Source organism: Scyliorhinus torazame, chromosome 10 (assembly GCF_047496885.1).
Source record: "Scyliorhinus torazame isolate Kashiwa2021f chromosome 10, sScyTor2.1, whole genome shotgun sequence".
NCBI lineage: Eukaryota > Metazoa > Chordata > Chondrichthyes > Carcharhiniformes > Scyliorhinidae > Scyliorhinus > Scyliorhinus torazame.
This window is the reverse complement of record NC_092716.1, coordinates 242561690-242581374: the sequence shown is the minus strand read 5'-3', so window position 1 is coordinate 242581374 and position 19685 is coordinate 242561690. Positions and strand designations below refer to the sequence as shown.

Genomic DNA, 19685 nt, shown 5'->3' with positions numbered 1-19685 from the left:
AAAAGGTGTAGCGGTGCTAAGTGCATGCATTTGTAATTAAGCTATAGGCAATTGGATTTATAAGTAAACAACCTGAGATTAGACATTTGCATTAGGAGATAGATTGGGACCTTTGTTTCATTTGTTCAATATCAAAGGGGTGTAAATGGCTTTTACTGCTTGTAAATGTTTCATAAGTAAACAAGGAAAGATTCTTAGCTGTGTGAGAGGAGACATCCTGGAAACAGCTCTGTGCTGGGAGAAGGTGCAAAGTTTGAATCAGCCATCCAATCAAGCCAGAAAAGTTCTAGGTTTCAGAAAGCAGCCTTGTTTCTGAGTACTCTTGGATTACCACAACAGAGTGGAAGTGAGTGAGAGGTTGTGTTGTATACCTCTACTAAATTGATAGCAGTTTTGAACTGGGTAATATTACTGGATCTTTTAGTTAAACAGATACAAAGGAGTGTTGCCTGGAAGGTGTTTATTTGTGGGTCTGACCAAATGGGCTTCTTTCAGAGAATGTTTTCTAAGACTATTTAACTGTGTAACTGTAATCTTGTGTGCTTAAGACTTCTTTTCTTCTTGTGAATACATATTTTACCTCTTTTTACAATCCCCAAGTGTTACTGAAATTATTTGCTGCTGAGATCATTAGGTTTCTTCTCGTTTTCAGAGTACAAAAAAAAGGGTTATGGACCGTAAGCCAAGTTTCCCTCTGGGGTTTGATTTGTTCAGCAATTAACATCTGCTGTGGTCATAACAATATGCATGGCACGTTAATCAGATATGGCTGAATGATTACTCGGTGGCACTCAGGGAACAGCAAACTGGTAAGGAGAACCTACCCTCAAGGAGTTTTGCTTGATTTAGGTGGACTGAATGAATAATTTCCTCCAAGGGTAGAATTTGTCAGAACTGAGAAACACAGCAAACATAGACATAGAAGTAGCTCACAAAAATGGATGCATGCAGGAGTCCCAGCAACTGCAATGGCATAAAAACAGGAAATGCTGGAAAAACTCAGGAGGTCTGGCATCATTCGTGAAGCGAGAAACAGAGTTAGTGTTTCGAGTCCAATACGACTCTTCTTTCTTGCTCCACAGGGGCCATCAGACCTGCAGAGATTTTTCAGCACTTTCTGTTTTTATTTCAGAACTCCAGAATCGGCAGCATTTTGCTTTTGTAGTGGTAAATAACCTTGAGCAGTGAACAGGACTGCACAGGTAAGCCATTAATGTTGGAAAGAAATGTAGCCTCCATTCCTTAACCATCCCAAGTAGCATTATTCCCTCTAGTTTATTGTTACATCGTATTTGGATCAGTGGATTCTAATTGCTAGTTTAACAATTTATACTAGTATTAAGACCAAATTACTTCCAATCAGCATTAGTACGATAATCAAGGCATAGATCTGCAGGCACTTTGAGGGATAACTGCATTCAGAATTCCTAAGTTTAGTTTGGTTATTACTGTTTTTCAATATAAAGTCTGACACAGACAGTTTCCTGGAAGAAAGGCAACCACAGCCTAGTGAGAAAGTAAATGGTCAAAATGTCTAGTGAAAATGATTATGATAAAGTAGCAAGAATTAATCACTATCAACTGGTGCTTGGAGTTGTAAGTTGAGACAGCATAATCGAATATACTGCATAGTGCTACCGAGTGAACTGATGCAGGTTTGCACCAAAGATTCTCACACTACCTTTGGGACTACTGTTCTGAATAATTCAATCTTTCCCATAAGAGGGAGGGGGGGATGGGGGAGGGATTGTTCAACAGGTTTATGTTTAAAAACAATTTGTAGAAGAAAAAGATCCTTCCTGATGTGGCTTCTGCTGAAAATCATTTTCAATCCTCGTCCTATGCCTGTGATTAAAAGTGCTAGGTAGAGAGATGTAAATTCCTGGCCACTTTACCCAAGTCCCCAATGTCAAGGTGTCAGAGGCATCCACGCTGGGTTCTGGGCAGTGTATATATGCCCATCAGAGGTTTGACGTTTGCAAGCAAGCAACATTCATGTGCGTGCATTGGGGCTTCTTTTATATGAAGAAGCAATTAGGGCACTGTTTTTCTTTCTTTTTCCAATTCAGGGACAATTTAGCGTGGTTAATCCACCAACCCTGCACATCTTTGGGTTGCGGGGATGAGATACACGCAGACATGGGGAGAATGTGCAAACTCCACACGGACAGTGACCCAGAGCCGGGATCCAACCTGGGCCCTCGGCATTGTGAGGCAGCAGTGCTAACCACTGCGCCACTGTACCGCCCCTCAATGAGGGCATTCTTGTTTGTTTATTGCATTATTTATGTTTATGTAGCAGCATGAAGTAAACGTTTATTGAATTGGATATTTATATGTTATATATCAAGGGCCATTCACTTTTTAGTCCAAGTAAATATTTACCAATTTAGAATGAGAGTAGATTTATAATGTGATTGGAATTGGCAGGAGATCAGACTACATTGATATTAGCATTAAAACCAAAGATAAATGGGACTGGAACAAGAGTTTCATAGAGAAAACAAAGTAATAGAGAAACCACAAACTTACTTTTACAGAATAAGTCATTCTATACTATCATAGAAGAGTGATTATAGGGCCTGCCTATACCCAGGTCTGCAGGATGAAAAAACACTTCCTAGAACTGTTCAGTATTCTGAATGGGCAGGGATTTGGCACAATTAGCGTGCAAATTTCTTTCCTTACCACACTAAATTTAGTAAAGATTTGTCTGCATAAAGGCACAGTAGTAAAGCATCATTCAACAAGAATTATCAATGCTACATAGATTCAATCCCTCTACAGAGAACAGCTGACCACCAATATGATTCTATGAACTGTAGAACTTTGAAAATCTCACAGGCTCTTAACTTCAGTATTAATGCTCCAACAAGCACTTGAGCAATCAGCTCATTTGAAATAAATTGCTGAAGAACTTGCCATCATAAAAATTAATAACACAAGAACATAAGAACTAGGAGCATTTCAGCCCCTCAAGTGCGCTCTGTAATTCAATATGTTCATGACCGATCTCTCGGCCCCAACTCCACTTTCCTACCCGCTCTCCATAACCCTTCATCCCATTACTCATTAAAAATCTGTCTATCTGCTCCTTAAATTTACTCAATATCCCGGCACCCACTGGCCTCTGGGGTTGTGAATTTCACAGATTCACGACCCTTCGAGAGAATTAATTTCTCCTCACCTCTGCTACCCCTTAACGTGAAACTACGACCTCTTGTTCTAGATTGCCCCACCAGCGAAAGCATCCGCTCTACATTTACTTTGTCAATACCTTTTATCATCTTATGATCAATTCGATCTCCTCTTATTCTTCTAAAATCTCAATCCCACTTCATAAGACAAACCTCTCAACTCTGGAATCAATCTAGTGAACCTCCTCTGAACTGCCTCTAATGCAACAATTTCCCTCCTCAAAAAAAGGGACCAAAACTGTACACAATACTCCAGGTGCGGTCTCACCAATGCCTTGCACAGTTGCAGCAACTTTTATACTTTATTCCTTTAGCTATAAAGGCCAAAATTCTATTTGCCTTTCTTATTCCCTGCTGTACCTGCAAGCTAATTTTCTGCGATACTTGCTAGACAACCACAGAACCAATCAGTCAGCAAGTCTTTAAATGGTGAATGAAATATTAAATATTGATATTTTGATCAGTCATAAGTTTGTAGAGACTAGTAAAATAAAAAATGTTCCATTCACTATTAAAATAATAGCTGTTCTGTAACCATTAATCGGTAGGCATTTTCTGTAAGTACCAAGAGCATTAATAATAATTAAAATCTTTATCAGTGTCACAAGTAGGCTTACGTTAACACTACAATGAAGTTACTGTGAAAATCCCCTAGTCACCACACTCCAGCGCCTGTTCGGGTACACAAAGGGAGAATTCAGAATACCCAATTCACCTAACAAGCACGTCTTTCGGGACTTGTGGGAGGAAACCGGAATGCCTGGAGGAAAAGGTTGCAGACATGGGGAGAACGTGCAGACTCCGCACAGTGACCCAAAATGGGAATCGAACCTGGGACCCTGGCGCTGTGAAGCAACAGTGCTAACCACTGTGCTAGCATGTCGCCCAAAGATCGTCCCACTGAAGATCTAACTTCATCAACGATTGCTACAAATAAGGTGTCACTTAAATTGAAATTGAATCCGCACTAGTGAAAGGGATTTGAATTAAACTCTGAAGGCTCCAGAGTACAGGAGCCCAAATTTGACAGAGAGTCACAAGTAACAGTTCATCATTGATCACATATAAAAAAGCATAGGGATGTTATCTAGCTTAAAAGGTTGTTTTTTTTGTTACACTTGTGTAATTTTTCACAACAGGCAGGTGACAATGGCTAGGTGCAGAGTTTACCATCTGAACTCTCTAAATCTGACAGGAAGAACTATTTCTGCAGCCTGAGAAAGTGCTGCTAGATTTCTTCCCCCAGTTGACTCAAAAGATACCAGTGTTGCAAATACTTAACTTCCTTCACCAAACACCTGGGGACAGGAATTGCTGAGCTGGGAGAGGGCACATGTCCCATCGTTTTTGGAGTACATCTAGAACGTGGGCCGGATCAATTCCCCTGGATCAGATTCCACATTCGTTGGGGGAGTCTGAGGCTCCAGCTCTCGTCACCCACTCATGCCAATGGCATGAACCTGGGGTACGGTGGATTCTGGGGTTTTCCTGGGAATTTTTCCCTTTATTTTTCTGAAAGGCCTTCATGGCACTTATGTCAGTTGAGACCTGGCTTTCAGAATTCCCGAAACAGTCACTAAAAAGGACTAATTATCCTCTGTCGGGAGACAGTGGCTCCAGTGGGAGTCAAGAATACCTCTTGAGTCCACTTGGATCTTGGGGGTGAACCTCATCTGACATGACAAAAGTGCCAAAGATTTGAGATGACGTAGTGCAACAATGTTTGGACGTTATGAATGGACTTTTGGCAGGTCCACCACAACGGGGCTGGAAACAGGCCACTTGCAAGGTGAAAATAATTTGAAAATAAAACAAGGAAACTGAACGAATTTTACGGCACAGAATTAAACTATAACTATTCCGATAACAAGTGCAATATGTTTGAAAACTACAAAAATTCTGTTAGGATACCGCACCAGACTCCATCTCTGTTAGGATACCTGACGAGAACCTCCAACAATTTTTCAGTTTGGAAAAATGTGAGGAAAGGATACTTCACCCCAGCACATACCAATAGGTATCTTTTATGTTAAAACAAACTTTATTTAAACACAGAACAAACCACATTGTCAAATAAAGAGCTTTATAATTCAGTTAAAAATTATTAAATAAAAGGAAAAACTTTAACTTACTACCGACACTGCCATTAATTCCAATTAAGCAACCCACTACAGCTCAAATGCTACTTATAAGTAAAGTTAACAAAACAGGTTATTTGCTTATCTGTGCAGACCTTTGGCGAGAGACCCTTTACAGGAACAACCTGAAAATCCTTCTGTCTTGTAAGACCCTTCTGCTGAACCTAACAGCATTTGGCAAAACTACAAACGACAGACAGACCTGGCTCCTCCCATTAATTACATCATCAAATCCCACTCAGATGTCCCACCGCCTGCTTTCTAGGACTAAAATTCAATCCCTCATAATTATCTACTCTCCAGAGAATCTCCAGCGATCAAAACAATATTGCTTTAGCCACCGTCTGTAAACAGGTAAATGGTTAAAATAAATCATTACTTCACCTTTTACGACACCTTATGTACAGCATTAGTAGGCACACTTCCTGTATGTATTTTAAACCAGTATTTTTAATAACATTATTGCCACAAATATAAAATACAATATATAACAATTTCTACATTCATCACAATTCTTAAATGAAACAAACCCTCTCTGATGTTAGATTTTTGCTGCCAGGGTATTTCCATATGCAGCTGTTCAAACATCCAATCAGCTTCCTTTAGGTCAACAAAAGCAGGTTTAAGATGCAGTCTGATAATGGAGAAAGAGCAGAAGGATAAAAAAATTAGAATAAACTAGTGAACACATTTATCCAATTGCTTGTGAAACCTAGACATTTTATGATTTGATATCCAGATACAGCAGTGCCACCCTAAAGCAGGGGCAGTGCTAGGGGGGAGACCCATGGAGGGGGAGCATATTGGGGGAGGGAGGGAAAGAGTTAATTTATGTGTGTCAAGGAAATAAGGGAAGAGTGAGCACAGAGGAGGGGATTGCTGGCGATAGGTCAATGGTGGTGGTGGTGGGGCGGGGGGAGAGAAATGCTGGCGCTGAACGTTCGGTGGGTGGGGCCCACAAAACCTCCATGATGGAGGCTTGGGGACCGTAAGTCTCAGCGCTGTTTGGAGAGCCCTTTAAAGATGGCACCCAATCTCTGTGGGGTCAGTTACCGGCTCTAACAGGCCCCGCCAGAGTGACGTCGTAAACCATACCCATTCATTTTTTTTCTTTAAAGAAGCTCAATATCTGGAGAGAAAACTGGTGTGTGCAACTGGAGAGATACACATCCATTTTCAGCCTGTCACTGCCAAATTCTGGTAAGAGTCCACCCTATATCTTTGCTCATAGTATGACCACGCAATGCAGCAGTAAGGGGAGATGACAGTGTAGTGGTAAGCACGGCAGCTTAGTGGCTAGCACTATGGCTTCACAGTGCCAGGGTCCTAGGTACAATTCCCAGCTTGAGTCACTGTCTGTGCGGAGTCTGCAAGTTCTCCCCGTGTCTGCGTGTGTTTCCTCCGGGTGCTCAGGTTTTCTCCCACAAGTCCCGAAAGACGTGCTTTTAGGTGAATTGGACATTCTGAATTCTCCTTCTGTGTACCCGAACAGGCGCCGGAATGTGGCGACTAGGAGTTTTCACAGTAACTTCATTGCAGTGTTAATGAAATCCTACTTGTGACAATAAAGATTATTAAAAGATAAAGTCACTGCGCTAGTAATCCAGAGTTCTAAGCTAATGCTCTGGGGACACGGGTTCAAATCCCATCATGGGAGCTGGTGGAATTTGAATTTAACTAATAAAATCTGGAATTAAAAATTAGTCTTAGTAATGGTAATCGTGAAACTATCATCAATTGTCATAAAAACCTTTCTGATTCTGTAATGCCCTTTAGGGAAGGAAATCTTCAGTTTGTTTAAATTACAACTGAAGAATCACATTTGTTGTGTAAGGATGTAATAATATCCCAGCAACTAACGCTTGAAGCAAGAGAAATCGTATATCACGATGGTTGGGTCAGCTCATTGAACTGCCCAAAGTGATTTTGAACCGTGCGTAACTAATAGGAGGGGGGGGGCTGAATATCTGAATGTGATTGTGATGCCTCTGCGTTGAACAGTCACTGACTAGACTTTCTCATGAACCAATAAAGCATTGGGCTCCAGGAACTCTGGAATTACATCTTAGCTTGCGGCAGCATCTTTCAGGATAGGCAAGGAAAGCAAATCATTCACTCAAACTTTAATTTTCATGATTCAGCGTTTAAATCACTCATTCCAGCTTCTCGTTATACAGAACTTTCACTCACAAAGAAAATGTATATGGAGAAGCAAATCTCCAAAATCTACCCAGACATTTCACGCATAGAACAGAGGAGAAACCTTCACTTCTTACCTGGAAACTCCCGTTGAGCTGCTGCTGATTTCATAAAAACCTTCTTTGCTTAAGAACAAAAAAAAAAGTTTCAATATCGGTGGAGGAATTCGACAAGACAGGCTGGGTGCAATGCAAAAATAAACGAAAGGTATTAAATGCATAATTTGGAAACATCACCACTATTCATAATTTGTCATTGGTTTTCAATAATTGAATTGAAATGCCACTTAATATTTCCCCCTCATCATTCTGATCCTCACGCAATTCTATAGCTGGAAAAATTTGACGGTTCATCTCTTGCTAATATCAATCAGTAATTGACGTGTAAATAACAAAATTAAAGTCAGTACTACTAGTGGTCTTCTTTTGAATTTATGCAGCTGACAATATAATTTTGCAATACTTCCGCTTTTGTCGACTTATCTCTTCCTGCGTTCTACATCTCATTGTTTGATGTCCTCTTTTGGGCCAGGAAGCAGACTTTTCCATATCTGCTAACAACACAATTCCGTCGGTAAAGTACTGCAAGCGTAAGGCGTGAAAAAATCCAAAGAGGGCTGTTCTCAAAATCATTTTCCCTAAATTAAAATTAATTGCATCCCCTTTTCTGAATAAGATTACCTGGGATTGGGGAGTGGGATCATGACATCACTAAGGGGTGATTCTGATTTTTATAAATAAATGGTTGGAACTGCACTACTCGAGGAGATGGGGGGAATTTGAACTGTATTACTCAGCTGCCCGTTAGCTAAGAGAAGTTCAAATTGGAGTGCGGAGGGAGATTTATTAACTACACTACTGGGAGTGAGGGGAGTATTGGATAAGGAACTGCATTACTTAAGGTGAGTTTATATACCTTATCTGTAGTTAGACTTGCTAGTGGATGGGTAGCCAGCACTTGAATTGCAACACTAGCCTTAACTCAGTGATAGAACACTCATCTCTAAGTCAGCAAGTTGTGAGTTCAAGCTCAGGTCCAGAGTTTCAGTTGATAATCTAAACTGATACTTCAGTGCACTATGATTTGGTGCTGAACTTGTTCCTTTGGTAAGATATTGTTTTATAGCCAAATAGTTTTACATGATACTTGTTTTGCTATTTTCACCATGTTTTATTGGGTGTACTCTGTTTGGGGTGCAGTGATCAGCAAAGTACAGAGAGAATAAAAGGCAACATAGGACAAAGTTGGACATCAGGAAAAGTGCCCCGTCAGGTGTTTGCGACAGTGTGTCACAAGATTGTCTGCTGCCGTCACCAGAAGATCGGGTATTTGTCTTCAGTACCCACATCGAAAATGACTTTCAAAAGCACCTAAAAACCGGAGTCATCTAACTCGATCTCACTGTAGCCTACGACACGGTGTGGCACAAAAGCCTATGGTTAAGCTTTCGCGGGTACTACTATCCTGGGTTGCTGATACCATCGCTTCTCTTCTTCAAAACAGACCAAGCGAGAGATTTCCAGGACATTAACAGTGCTCTTAGTGACGACCATAGTAAACTTGCACTACTGTCAAAACTGGTGCTTCAAACCAAGTGCTGCAAAAACCATATCATGTGTCTACCACCCTGGCAATACAAGAAGTCAACAAGAACTTGACCTCTCCTAATCAGCGGTTGCATCAAACACCACCCTACATCTACCTAGCTTGGTGTAATTTTGGACCGCACACTGACCTCCAGGAAGTCTCAACTAGACTAAAGACTCACACCAATCTCATCAGAAAACTAGTAATAACTTCTTGGGGAACGAAAATCAGAATTTTAAGACCCTCCTCTTTGGCTCTCTACTACTCAGTAGCTCTGTCTGGAAGAACTCTGCGCACTGCAAACTGGTAGATGTCCAGCTGAATGAGACCACAAGGAACATCTCCAGGGCAATTGAGTCAACACACACAAATTGGCTAGCTGTGTTCTGCAGCATTGTACCACCACAAATCCATCTCCTAGTTAGCACAGCACAATTGCTGGCAGGAGTGAACAAAAATCCAGATCTTCCATTGGTAGAAGACATCACCCCCCCACCCAGCACACGCCTCATCTCAAGGCGGCCAATCTGGACCAATCTACCCGAGCGTGGCAGTTCTGCTGCAGACCTGTGGCACAACTCTGACACCACAGCCCAGAATCAGCAGTTGGTTGATGATCCACCCATTGGAAATCCCAGACTGGGTGAAACTGAACAGGCTTTGCACTGGAGTCAGACCCGGCCGCAACAACATATTCCATTTGGGGGCATGGTGGCTCACCCTTGTGCAACTGGGGCAAAGTGCAAACCTTGGTGAGTATAATCAACACGTGCCCCGACCTGTGCTTCAGTGGTGGTCCCACTACCCAGGCTGATGAGGAGGCTGTCGACAGGCTGAAGAATTTCAAATTTGACATCTTGCTGTTCGTCAGTGCATGCAATAGTAGTTATTTGAATTACAGTTTGGGTATGTGTTTCCATGGAAATATAGAAGATTTTTAAAAACTTTTTCCAATTGAGGAGCAATTTAGCATAGCCAATCCACCTACCCTGCAAATCTTTGGGTTGGGGGGTGAAACCCACGCAGACACGGGGAGAATGTGCAAACTCCAAACGGACAGTGACCCGGGGCCGGAATCGAACCCGGGTCCTAGGTGCCGTGAGGCAGCAGTGCTAACCACTGAGCCACCGTGCCGCCCTGAAATATAGAAAATTTGAAGAGAAAAACTACTGTTCATTGGGGGAGACAAATCACTGTAGTTGATCCATAAGCAGCAAAATCAACCTGGATTTCAGATGATATCACAAACTACTGCTTGAACAGTTTATCATTGACGTGTGAGTGCAGGATTTGGTTATATTCTATGTAAACTAGAATTTGTACCTGTAATGTGTCTGTTACATTTTCCTATTGGAAAGAAGTGGTGACGCAGGTTCTGTGGCAAAGATTGAGGACATAGCCTTTTGGGAAATGGATAGCAAATTGTTCAGACAGCAAGACATATGATGCTTCCGGTCTCCTCTGAACAGTTTGCATCACTTTTGCAGCATGAACAAAAGATTATAAACTTCTGTTATCAGTACGAGAAACATTACAGTGCTGGACTTAAAAATGTATTTTCACCAAAGAGTGCTAAAGAATAACAATTTGTGTACTTACTCAATGATCCTTTCTTCTGGAATTTTACGCTGAACCTAATGAGTGAACAAGTTACACAAGAGAATTAAGTCACTGCACACTTGATTAAAAGAAAAAAAATCAAATCGTTGAATTATTGTTAAGCAATCAGGAAAGATATTGGGTGTGATTCTCCGTTGGCAACAGCAAAATCTGGCCGTGTGATCGGGTGGAGAATACCTCCCGACGGCGAAATCACGGCAGGCGCCGGTTTGACGCCGAATCGCGATGTTCCGCCTCGCCAAAAAAGACGTCAATGCGACGCACGGTGCACGTAGTTGAAACACCGTTCACATATTAATGGGCCCACCCGCAAGCTCCGCTGAGTGCTGAGTTCAAGTGCTGAGTTCCTGATGGCGTGGTCCACGTGTGCTCTCACAAATCGTGAACCTTGCATGGTGGCTGCTGAGAGAGAGAGAGAGAGAGCATACGTACAGTGTCCAGCACCGCCATTCTTTGCTGACAGCCATGCCGTTGGCCAGGGCGGCTTCTGCCAGGGCAGGGGGGAGTTGTGGGGGGTAGCCAGGAGGTGGGCTGTGGGGTCGGGGTTGTTAGACATTTTAGTTGCTGTGATATGAAGAGCCTAAAGTTCTGTTCCTTTTTCACAAACACATTTATTTCATTCCAACAGCCTTTGCACAAAACTCTAACTATACATCACCTGACAGAGGCCACCTGAAGCCCCTTTACATATCAGTGTCAATTAATGGCTCTTAACATAAATGAGACAACTAATTGCAATGTCTCTTAACCTATCACTTAACAGTCTCCCCTTCCTTGGAGAAAAAATAATAATTAGGTGAAAACAACATTTCAAGAAACTCAAAAACACACACATGATTTCCCCCCCTTTTTTTTGTTTGGGCGAGAAAGAAAGAAAAAAGTCACAGAAACAAGCGCCCTTCATTAACAATATCCAAAAGTTTCTGTGAACTCGCCCCTCTTTTCGTAAAACAGTCTGACAGTTGATAGCTCCTGTCGACCCATTTAATTTTTGTTATTTCCCTTCTGTCCAACATCTGCTTCAAACCTGCGATGTCTATCCGTAACCTCTTTTCATTGACACTTTTTGTAGAGTGCACATTTTCCCACAGGGATTTATTGTCAATGTGACAGTCAATAGGTATATTACCCAAATCCCCTAATCCCAAAATTTCTGTCAATATCATACTTATATAAAAGGCTATATCCACCGCCTCTACAAGGCTTAACGTCTCAGCAGCCAAAGTGCTTTTTACCACTCTCCTTATTTTCTTTGTTCCCACACAAGCGGGCAACATTTACCATTGTTCCCCAAAAGGAAAATTATAAAACCTACTGTGCTTGAAACCCCATCACATAAATTTGCGTAGGACGCATCACTATAAACTATGAGTTTCAAGTGCCTAAGGTCACCTAAAACGGGGAACTTCAAAACACACTCCTGCATTTTTAGTTTGGCCAACGCTTTATTTGCTCTTATTATGTCTTCCACTTTGGGATCATTCATTTTTGTACTCAACTCTAAGACATCAAAACTCACATCCGGTCTAGTCTGTCTACCTAACCAGTTCAGTTGCCCAATTAAGCTTTCCAGTTGCTCGTTTTCTATCTTTGAAACCATTGCGTCTTTTTGTGAAACTCGGCCACGACTAATTGCTATTAGGCTGATGCTTTCCAAATAAGATTGCTGACGTAAAGTTGCCCCTAACTTAGTCTGTCCAATTTCCAGACCAATATATTTAAATGCACCGGAAGCCAGACTTCCAACCCTGAATTCTTTCCTCAAACCAGAGATTACAATAGCTTCAAAATCACTCGTCCCACCCCACAAAAAATCATCGACATGCATCATAAAAATGCCAGAAAGATTTCCTTTATAGTGCCAGTAAAACATTGCAGGATCTGCTTTCAACTGGCAACAGCCTAACTTTAACAAAACTGACCTTACCGAAAAAATACCAGACTCTAGATGCATCATTGAATCCATATACACATTTGTTCAACTTCCAGAATACCCCTTCTGTGTTAGCTGCTTCTTTAGGAGAATGGAGAAAAATGTCTCTCTGGAGCTGCACAAAGGCTGCTTTTATATCTATAGATTTGCATTCCCATGCCTTTGTGGCTAATAGAGCCAAGAAGATCTTTAAAATAACCTTTCCTGCTGTAGGTGAATCTACCCTTAAATCCTGATCTTCTAAGTTTTCTTCAAATCCCCTTGCCACAACCCTGGTCTTTGCCTTATAAGTTCCATCCGGAAGAACCTTTTCCGTGCAAATCCATCTGTGGGATAGAGCTCTTTGTCCCCTGTCCGGTACTTCCATGTATACCCCAAATTCACTCCAACTATGCAATTCTTGCTGTTTAGCTTCTTTGATAACTTTTTCATCTAATTTATTTGAAGCCACCAAAATCTCACGTGCATGTGGGCTTCTACTCCTATTAGTATTCGTAGTCTTACTCATGTTCTGAGATCTTGCTAAACTACGTCCCCCTCTCCTGCCTGGTATCTCGTTCTGTACTGCTACTGCTTGATCTTTCCCTTCTGCTATGGAATGTCCTTTCAATAGTTCTCGACCTTCTCCTGCGGACCTGTTCACTATCCGGGCACTGCGTTTCTGTGCCCTCCATTTTTGAACTTCGTTTTCCCAATCCATTGTCTTGACTCCTTCCCCTGAATGCTGTACATTCAACCAATGTTTATACTTTCCAGTGGCCTTCCCTGCTCTACTAATAACAGTTGCATCCTTCCATTGACTAGACCCTTCAGGTAAGTATGTCACTTTTGTACCAACTTTTGGCAGTTGCCCTTTCAGAAAAATGGCCTGTTCTAATTCATCAGAAGTGTTGTGTTCCTCCACAGAAACCCTGTCTATATCAGTTAATTGGTCCTCATAGTTCTGTAACACATGCGTACCAGATGACTCTGGTTCCTCGTCATGTCTGTCAGCTCTGTCTAAATTTGAAAATTTGTAATCTGTACCCATTATCCTTGATGAATGTACCCCAACAGTTTGATTACCAGGTTGCAAAATAATTGTTTTGCCATCTATGCCTATGATCTTCCCTGGGCCTTTCCATTCATTAGAATTGTCTCTCTTATAGTATACCATGCCTCCTTGCTGAAAAACGGCATCTGATGGCCGTACGTTATGTCTTAAAGCTCTGCGAATTCTTTCAGAGACTTCTGCTTCCAAAAAAGCTTTTTGTCATCTGCTCGAATAAGGTATCCTTATCAGTAAACTGAACTCCTGTCAAAACCAGGAGCCTATCTATGTTGCTCACTCTAGAATAGTCAAGTAATTTAAAGGCTAACACAGACAGTGGACATTCCAGGTTGTGTTTCTGCAGCCTTTTATATAGTCTGACAAATTCCATTATGTAGTCTTCCATGGAGATATCCTCCATTTTCCGGAACTTATCAAAATCCGACCATGCTTCATACGCACTTAATAAGTCATCTTTTTTATTTATCTTATCCATATAATGTAATAAAATCTCCAGACCTTCTTCTGAGTCTAACTCTTCCAATTCCAGCTCAGAAAGCACATGGTTTCGGATTTTACTGCCATATGGTAGAGAAAGAGCCAATGCCATACCTTGTTTTCTCTTCCCCAAAGCAGTTACCTTAGTCCACATAACTACTGCACTTCTCCATTGGTCGTACGATTCCCTTTCAGAAAATAAGGGAGGATAATCCATCCATCTCACTCACTCCTTGAAAAGTTGTATTGTTCAACCCTTCACATTTACACAGCAACCATCCTCTGCTACCAATTGTTAGACATTTTAGTTGCTATGATATGAAGAGTCTAAAGTTCTGTTCCTTTTTCACAAACACACATTTATTTCATTCCAACAGCCTTTGCACAAAACTCTAACGATACATCACCTGACAGAGGCCACCTGAAGCCCCTTTACATATCAGTGTCAATTAATGGATACTTAACATAAATGAGACAACTAATTGCAATGTCTCTTAACCCATTACTTAACAGGGGTGGACGGGTACGCAATACTATTACCGCAGCCCGCCTTAAACCCGATTCCTTGGGTCGTATAGGTGACCCCCCCCCCCCCCGCCCACCCCCCTGGATGCCTTCTGGCCCCAGCCAACCTATCAGCTGTGTGGGCGCTCCAACACAACCTGTCCCATCTTTTCAGCGCCGATCAAGTGTGTGTGTGTGTGGGAGGGGGGGTAGGTTGAACGAGGTGAGAAGTTTGGTTGCCAACTGTCTGAAACTAAACCAGACTATTCACAATCTCAATGCCATATTTGACCCGGGGATGGGGTTTCAACCACATTGTCGCTCAGATGGTCTATTTCCACTCCTGTAACAATACTCGTCTCTGCCTCCATAAGACCATAACATATACAAGCAGAATTGGGTCATTCAGCCCATCAAGTCTGCTCCGCCATTCGACCATGGCTGATATGTTTCTCATCCCCATTCTCCTTCCTTCTCCCTGTAACCCTTGATCCCCTTGTTAATCAAGAACCTATCTCTCTCTGTCTTAAAGACACTCAGCGACTTTGTCTCCACAGCCGTCTGCAGCAATGAGTTCCACAGATTCATCATCCTCTAGTTAAAGAAATTCTCTCATCAGTTTTGAAGGATCATCCCTTTCGTCTGAGGCTGTGCCCTCGGTTTCTAGTCTCTCCTACTAGTGGAAACATCTTCACGTCCACTCTATCTGGGCGTCTGAATATTTAGTGAGTTTCAATGAGAACACCCCAATCCTTCTAACTTCATCGAGTACAGACCCAAGACCTCAACCGCTCCTTATAGGACAAGCTCTTCATTCCCAGGATCATTCTTGTGAACCTTCTCTGGACTCTTTCCAAGGCCAGCACATCCTTCCTTAGATATGGGGCCTAAATTGTTCACAATACTCCAAATGGGGTCTGACCAGAGCCTTATACAGTCTCAACTGTGCATCCCTGCTCTTGTATTCTAGCCCTCTCAAAATGAATGCTAACTTTGCATTTGCCTTCCTAACTGCCGACTGAACCTGGACGTTAGCCTTAAGAGAATCCTGAACTAGGACTCCTGAGTCCCTTTGTGATTCAGATTTCCAAGGCCTTTCCCCATTTAGAAAAGTCTATGACTCTATTCTTCCTACCAAAGTGCATAACCTCACACTTTTCCACGTTGTATTCCAGCTGCTACTTCATTGCCCACTCTTCTCGCCTGTCCAAGTTCTTTTGCAACCTCCCTGCTTCCTCAATACTACTTGTCCCTCTTCATATCTTTGTATCATTTGAAACTTTGCAACAATGCCCTCAGTTCTTCTTCCAAATTGTTAATGTAAATCGTGAATAGTTGTGATCCTACCACTAACTCCTACGGAACTGCACTAGTCACCGACTGCCAACCTTAAAAGGACCCCTTTATCCCCACTCTGTCTTCTGCCAATCAGCCAATCATCTGTCCATGCCAGTACCTTTCCCATAACACCATGGGCTCTTATCTTATTTAGCAGCCACTTGTACAGCACTTTGTCAAAGGCCTTCTGGAAATCCAAATAGATGACGTGCACTTGTTCTCCTTTGTCTAACTTCCTTGTTACCTCCTCAAAGAATTGTCAGAGATTTGTCAGGTATGACTTCCCTTGACGAAGCCGTGCTGACTCAGCCCTATTTTAACCATGCACTTTCAAGTACTCCACAATATCATCCTTAACAATAGACTCTAAAATCTTACGAACGACCAAAGTCAGGCTAACCAGCCTATAATTTCCCGTTTTCCGCCCCCCTTCTTAAACAGGGGTGTTACATTAGTCATTTTCCAGTCCTCTGGGACCCTCCCTGACTCCAGATATTCCTGAAAGATCACCACTAATGCCTCCACAATTTCCTCAGCTATCTTCTTCAGAACCCTGGGTGTGGTCCATCTGGCCTGGGTGATTTATCGACCTTCAGAACTTCAGCTTCCCAACAACTTCTCCTTAGTGGTGGCCACTACACTCACCTCTGTCCCCTGACTCTTTTGAAGTTCTGGTTTACCACTGGTGTTTTCCACCGTGAAGATGATGCAAAGTACCTATTGAGTTCCTCTGTCATTTCTCTCTTCACCATTGCTATTCCAGCCTAATTTTCCAGTGGTCCAATATCCATTCTTGCCTCTCTCTTACAATCTTCTTTGATATTACTAGCTAGCTTACACTCATTTCACCTTCACCTCCTCAGCTATTTTAGTTGTCCTCTGCTTGCTTTTAATGGCTTCTGACTAATCCTCACCACATTGTGTGCTTTTTCTCTTGCTTTTATACTGTCCATGACATCCCTCGTCAGCCATGGTCGCTTCGTCTTCCAATTAGCATGTTTCCTCCTCCTGGGAATGAATTTCTGTTGTGCCTCCTGATAACCATCAAAGGGTCCTTCCATTGCCGTTCCACCGTCTTCCCTGATAGGCTCCCCTTCCAATCAACTCTATCTACCTTCTCTCTCATGCCTTTGTAGTTACCTTTACTCAGTTGCAATACCAATACATAGAAAATAGAAGCAGGAGAAGGCCATTCGGCCCTTCAAGCCTGCCCCGCCATTCCTTATGATCGTGGCTGATTATAAAGTTCAATACCCTGATGCCGCCTTCCACCCATATCCCTTGATGCCTTTAGCCCAAAGAGAAATCTGTAATTCTTTCTTGAAATTACACAACGTTTTGGCCTCAATTACTTTCTGTGGTATCGAATTCCACAGATTCACCACTCTCTGGGTGAAGAAATTTCTCCTCACCTCAGTCCCAGTAGGGCTATACCCCTTATCCTCAAACTATTATCCACATTATTGTGCATCTGCCGTGCATGTGCCCACTCACTCAGCCTGTCCAAATCCCGCTGAAGCATCTCTGCATCCTCCTCACAACACACCCTCGCACTCAACTTTGTATCATCTGCAAATTTGGAGAAAGAGCCATTTATTCCAACTTTTTGCTTCCTGTTTGCGAACTAGCTTTCTAACCATCTCAAGACACTACCCACAATCCCATGCGCTTTAACTTTACATGTTAATCTGCTATGTGAGACATTGTCGATAGCCTTCTGAAAGTCTAAATAAACCACACCAACCGGTTCTCCCTGGTCAACTCTACTAGTTACATCTTCAAAGAATTCCAGGAGATTTGTCAAGCATGATTTTCCTTTCATAAATCCATGCTGACTTTGTCTGATTACACCACTGCTTTCCAAATGCTGTGCTACGAAATCCTTAATAATGGACTCTAGCAGCTTCCCTTAGGTTAGGTTCACTGGTCTATAGCTCCCTGTTTTCCCTCTGCCTCCCTTTTTGAATAGGGGGGGGGGGGGGAAGGGTTACATTCGCTACCTCCAATCTGTAGGAACCATTCCAGACGCCAATGAATTTTCGAAAATGACCACCAATGGATCTACTATTTTTAGGGCCACTTAAGTACTCTGAGATGAAGATTATCAGGCCCTGGAGATTTGTCCGCCTTCAAACCCATTAATTTCCCAAAACCATTTCTTTACTAATGCTAATTTCTTTCAGCTCCTCACTAAAACTTGCGCTTCTCAGAACTTCTGATTCCACCTCCCTCTCGAACTGCAGGGTAAATCCTATAATATTGTGGTCACTGCCCCCTAAAGAATCCTTCACCTCATTACTTATCACCAAATCTAGTATTGTTTGTTCGTGAGTGGGATCTACCTCAAGCTGCTCCAAACTGCCATCACATTGACATTCCACAAATTCCTTTTCTTGAGATTCTTGGGAGCCTCAGTGCTTATAGACATAGAATTTACAGTGCAGAAGGAGGCTATTCGGCCCATCGAGTCTGCACCAGCTCTTGGAAAGAGCACTCTACCCAAGGTCATAGAATATAGAACAGTACAGCACAGTACTCCGCTCCAAAGAGAAAAGCCCTATGCTGCTGAAACCCTCACCTCCAGGCATGACCATCGTTGACCCCATCCAAAACACTGTTACCTGTATCCCAACTGACACCATATCCATCCACCCAACCCACCGTGACTTACACAGGCTCCTAGGGGAAACAGTGCTTTGAGTCTAAAATAATCACCTAGGAGGATTTGGCTCCTTGCTATCTCTGTAATTTCCTCCAGCCCTATAATCCTCAGAGATATATGCGCTCCTCCAATTCTGGCCTCTTGACAACCTCCAATTTTAAGTTGTCCATCATTTGTGGCCGTGCCTTCAACTGCCCAGGCTCTAAGACAGTAGTTCGCACAGTTGCTTCACAGCTCCAGGGTCCCAAGTTCGATTCCCGGTTTGGGTCACTGTCTGTGCGGAGTTTGAACTCTCTCTCCATGTCTGCATGGGTTTCCTCCAGGTGCTCCGGTTTCCTCCCAGTCCAAAGATGTGCAGTTTAGGGGGATTGGCCATGATGAATTGCCCTTAGTGTCCAAAAAGGTTGGGTGGGATTATTGGGTTATGGGGATGGGGTGGAGGTGTGGGCTTATGTAGGGTGCTCTTTTCAAGGGCTGGTGCAGACTCGACGGGCCGAATGGTCTCCTTCTGCACTGTAAATTCTATGATTCTTTGATTCTATAAAATCCCTGCCTAAATCTCTCCCCTTCTCTACTTTGTTTTTCTCATTAAGGAAACTCCTTAAACCTGCCTCTTATGTCAAGCTTTTGGTCCGCTGTCTCTTAAGTGGCTCAGTGTCCTATTTGCATATGAACATACAAATTATGAGGAGTCGGCCATTCGGCCCCTCGAGCCTGCTCCGCCATTTGACAAGGCCATTGCTAATCTGATTGTGGCCTCAACTCTACTTCACTGCCTACCCCCTTATTACCTTTGACTCCCTTGACAAACAAAGATTTCTGTGCCTCAGCCTTAAAAATATTCAATGACCCACCATCCACTGCTCTCTGGGTCTAGAGGTCGAACAGCCCAGTGAGAGAGGACATTTCTCCACATCTCCACAATGGGAGGCCTTTCATTTTTTTTTCATATGTATTTTTATTTGAGTTTTATCTTTTT

The 19685-nt window shown here is 42.5% G+C and overlaps 1 protein-coding gene across 3 annotated transcripts in view; it reads right to left on the bottom strand.

Moving 5' to 3' along the window:
• alkbh3 (alkB homolog 3, alpha-ketoglutarate dependent dioxygenase) overlaps nt 1–19685 on the bottom strand; it is an 86161-nt gene that overhangs the window by 46513 nt on the left and 19963 nt on the right. For all 3 annotated transcript variants that reach the window (XM_072466619.1, XM_072466621.1, XM_072466620.1), the window contains exons 4-6: nt 10721–10755; nt 7612–7659; nt 5866–5969 (exon numbers count right to left, since the gene is read on the bottom strand). In XM_072466619.1, the coding sequence (XP_072322720.1) occupies nt 5866–5969; nt 7612–7659; nt 10721–10755 (187 nt within the window). The remainder of the gene's footprint in view (nt 1–5865; nt 5970–7611; nt 7660–10720; nt 10756–19685) is intronic.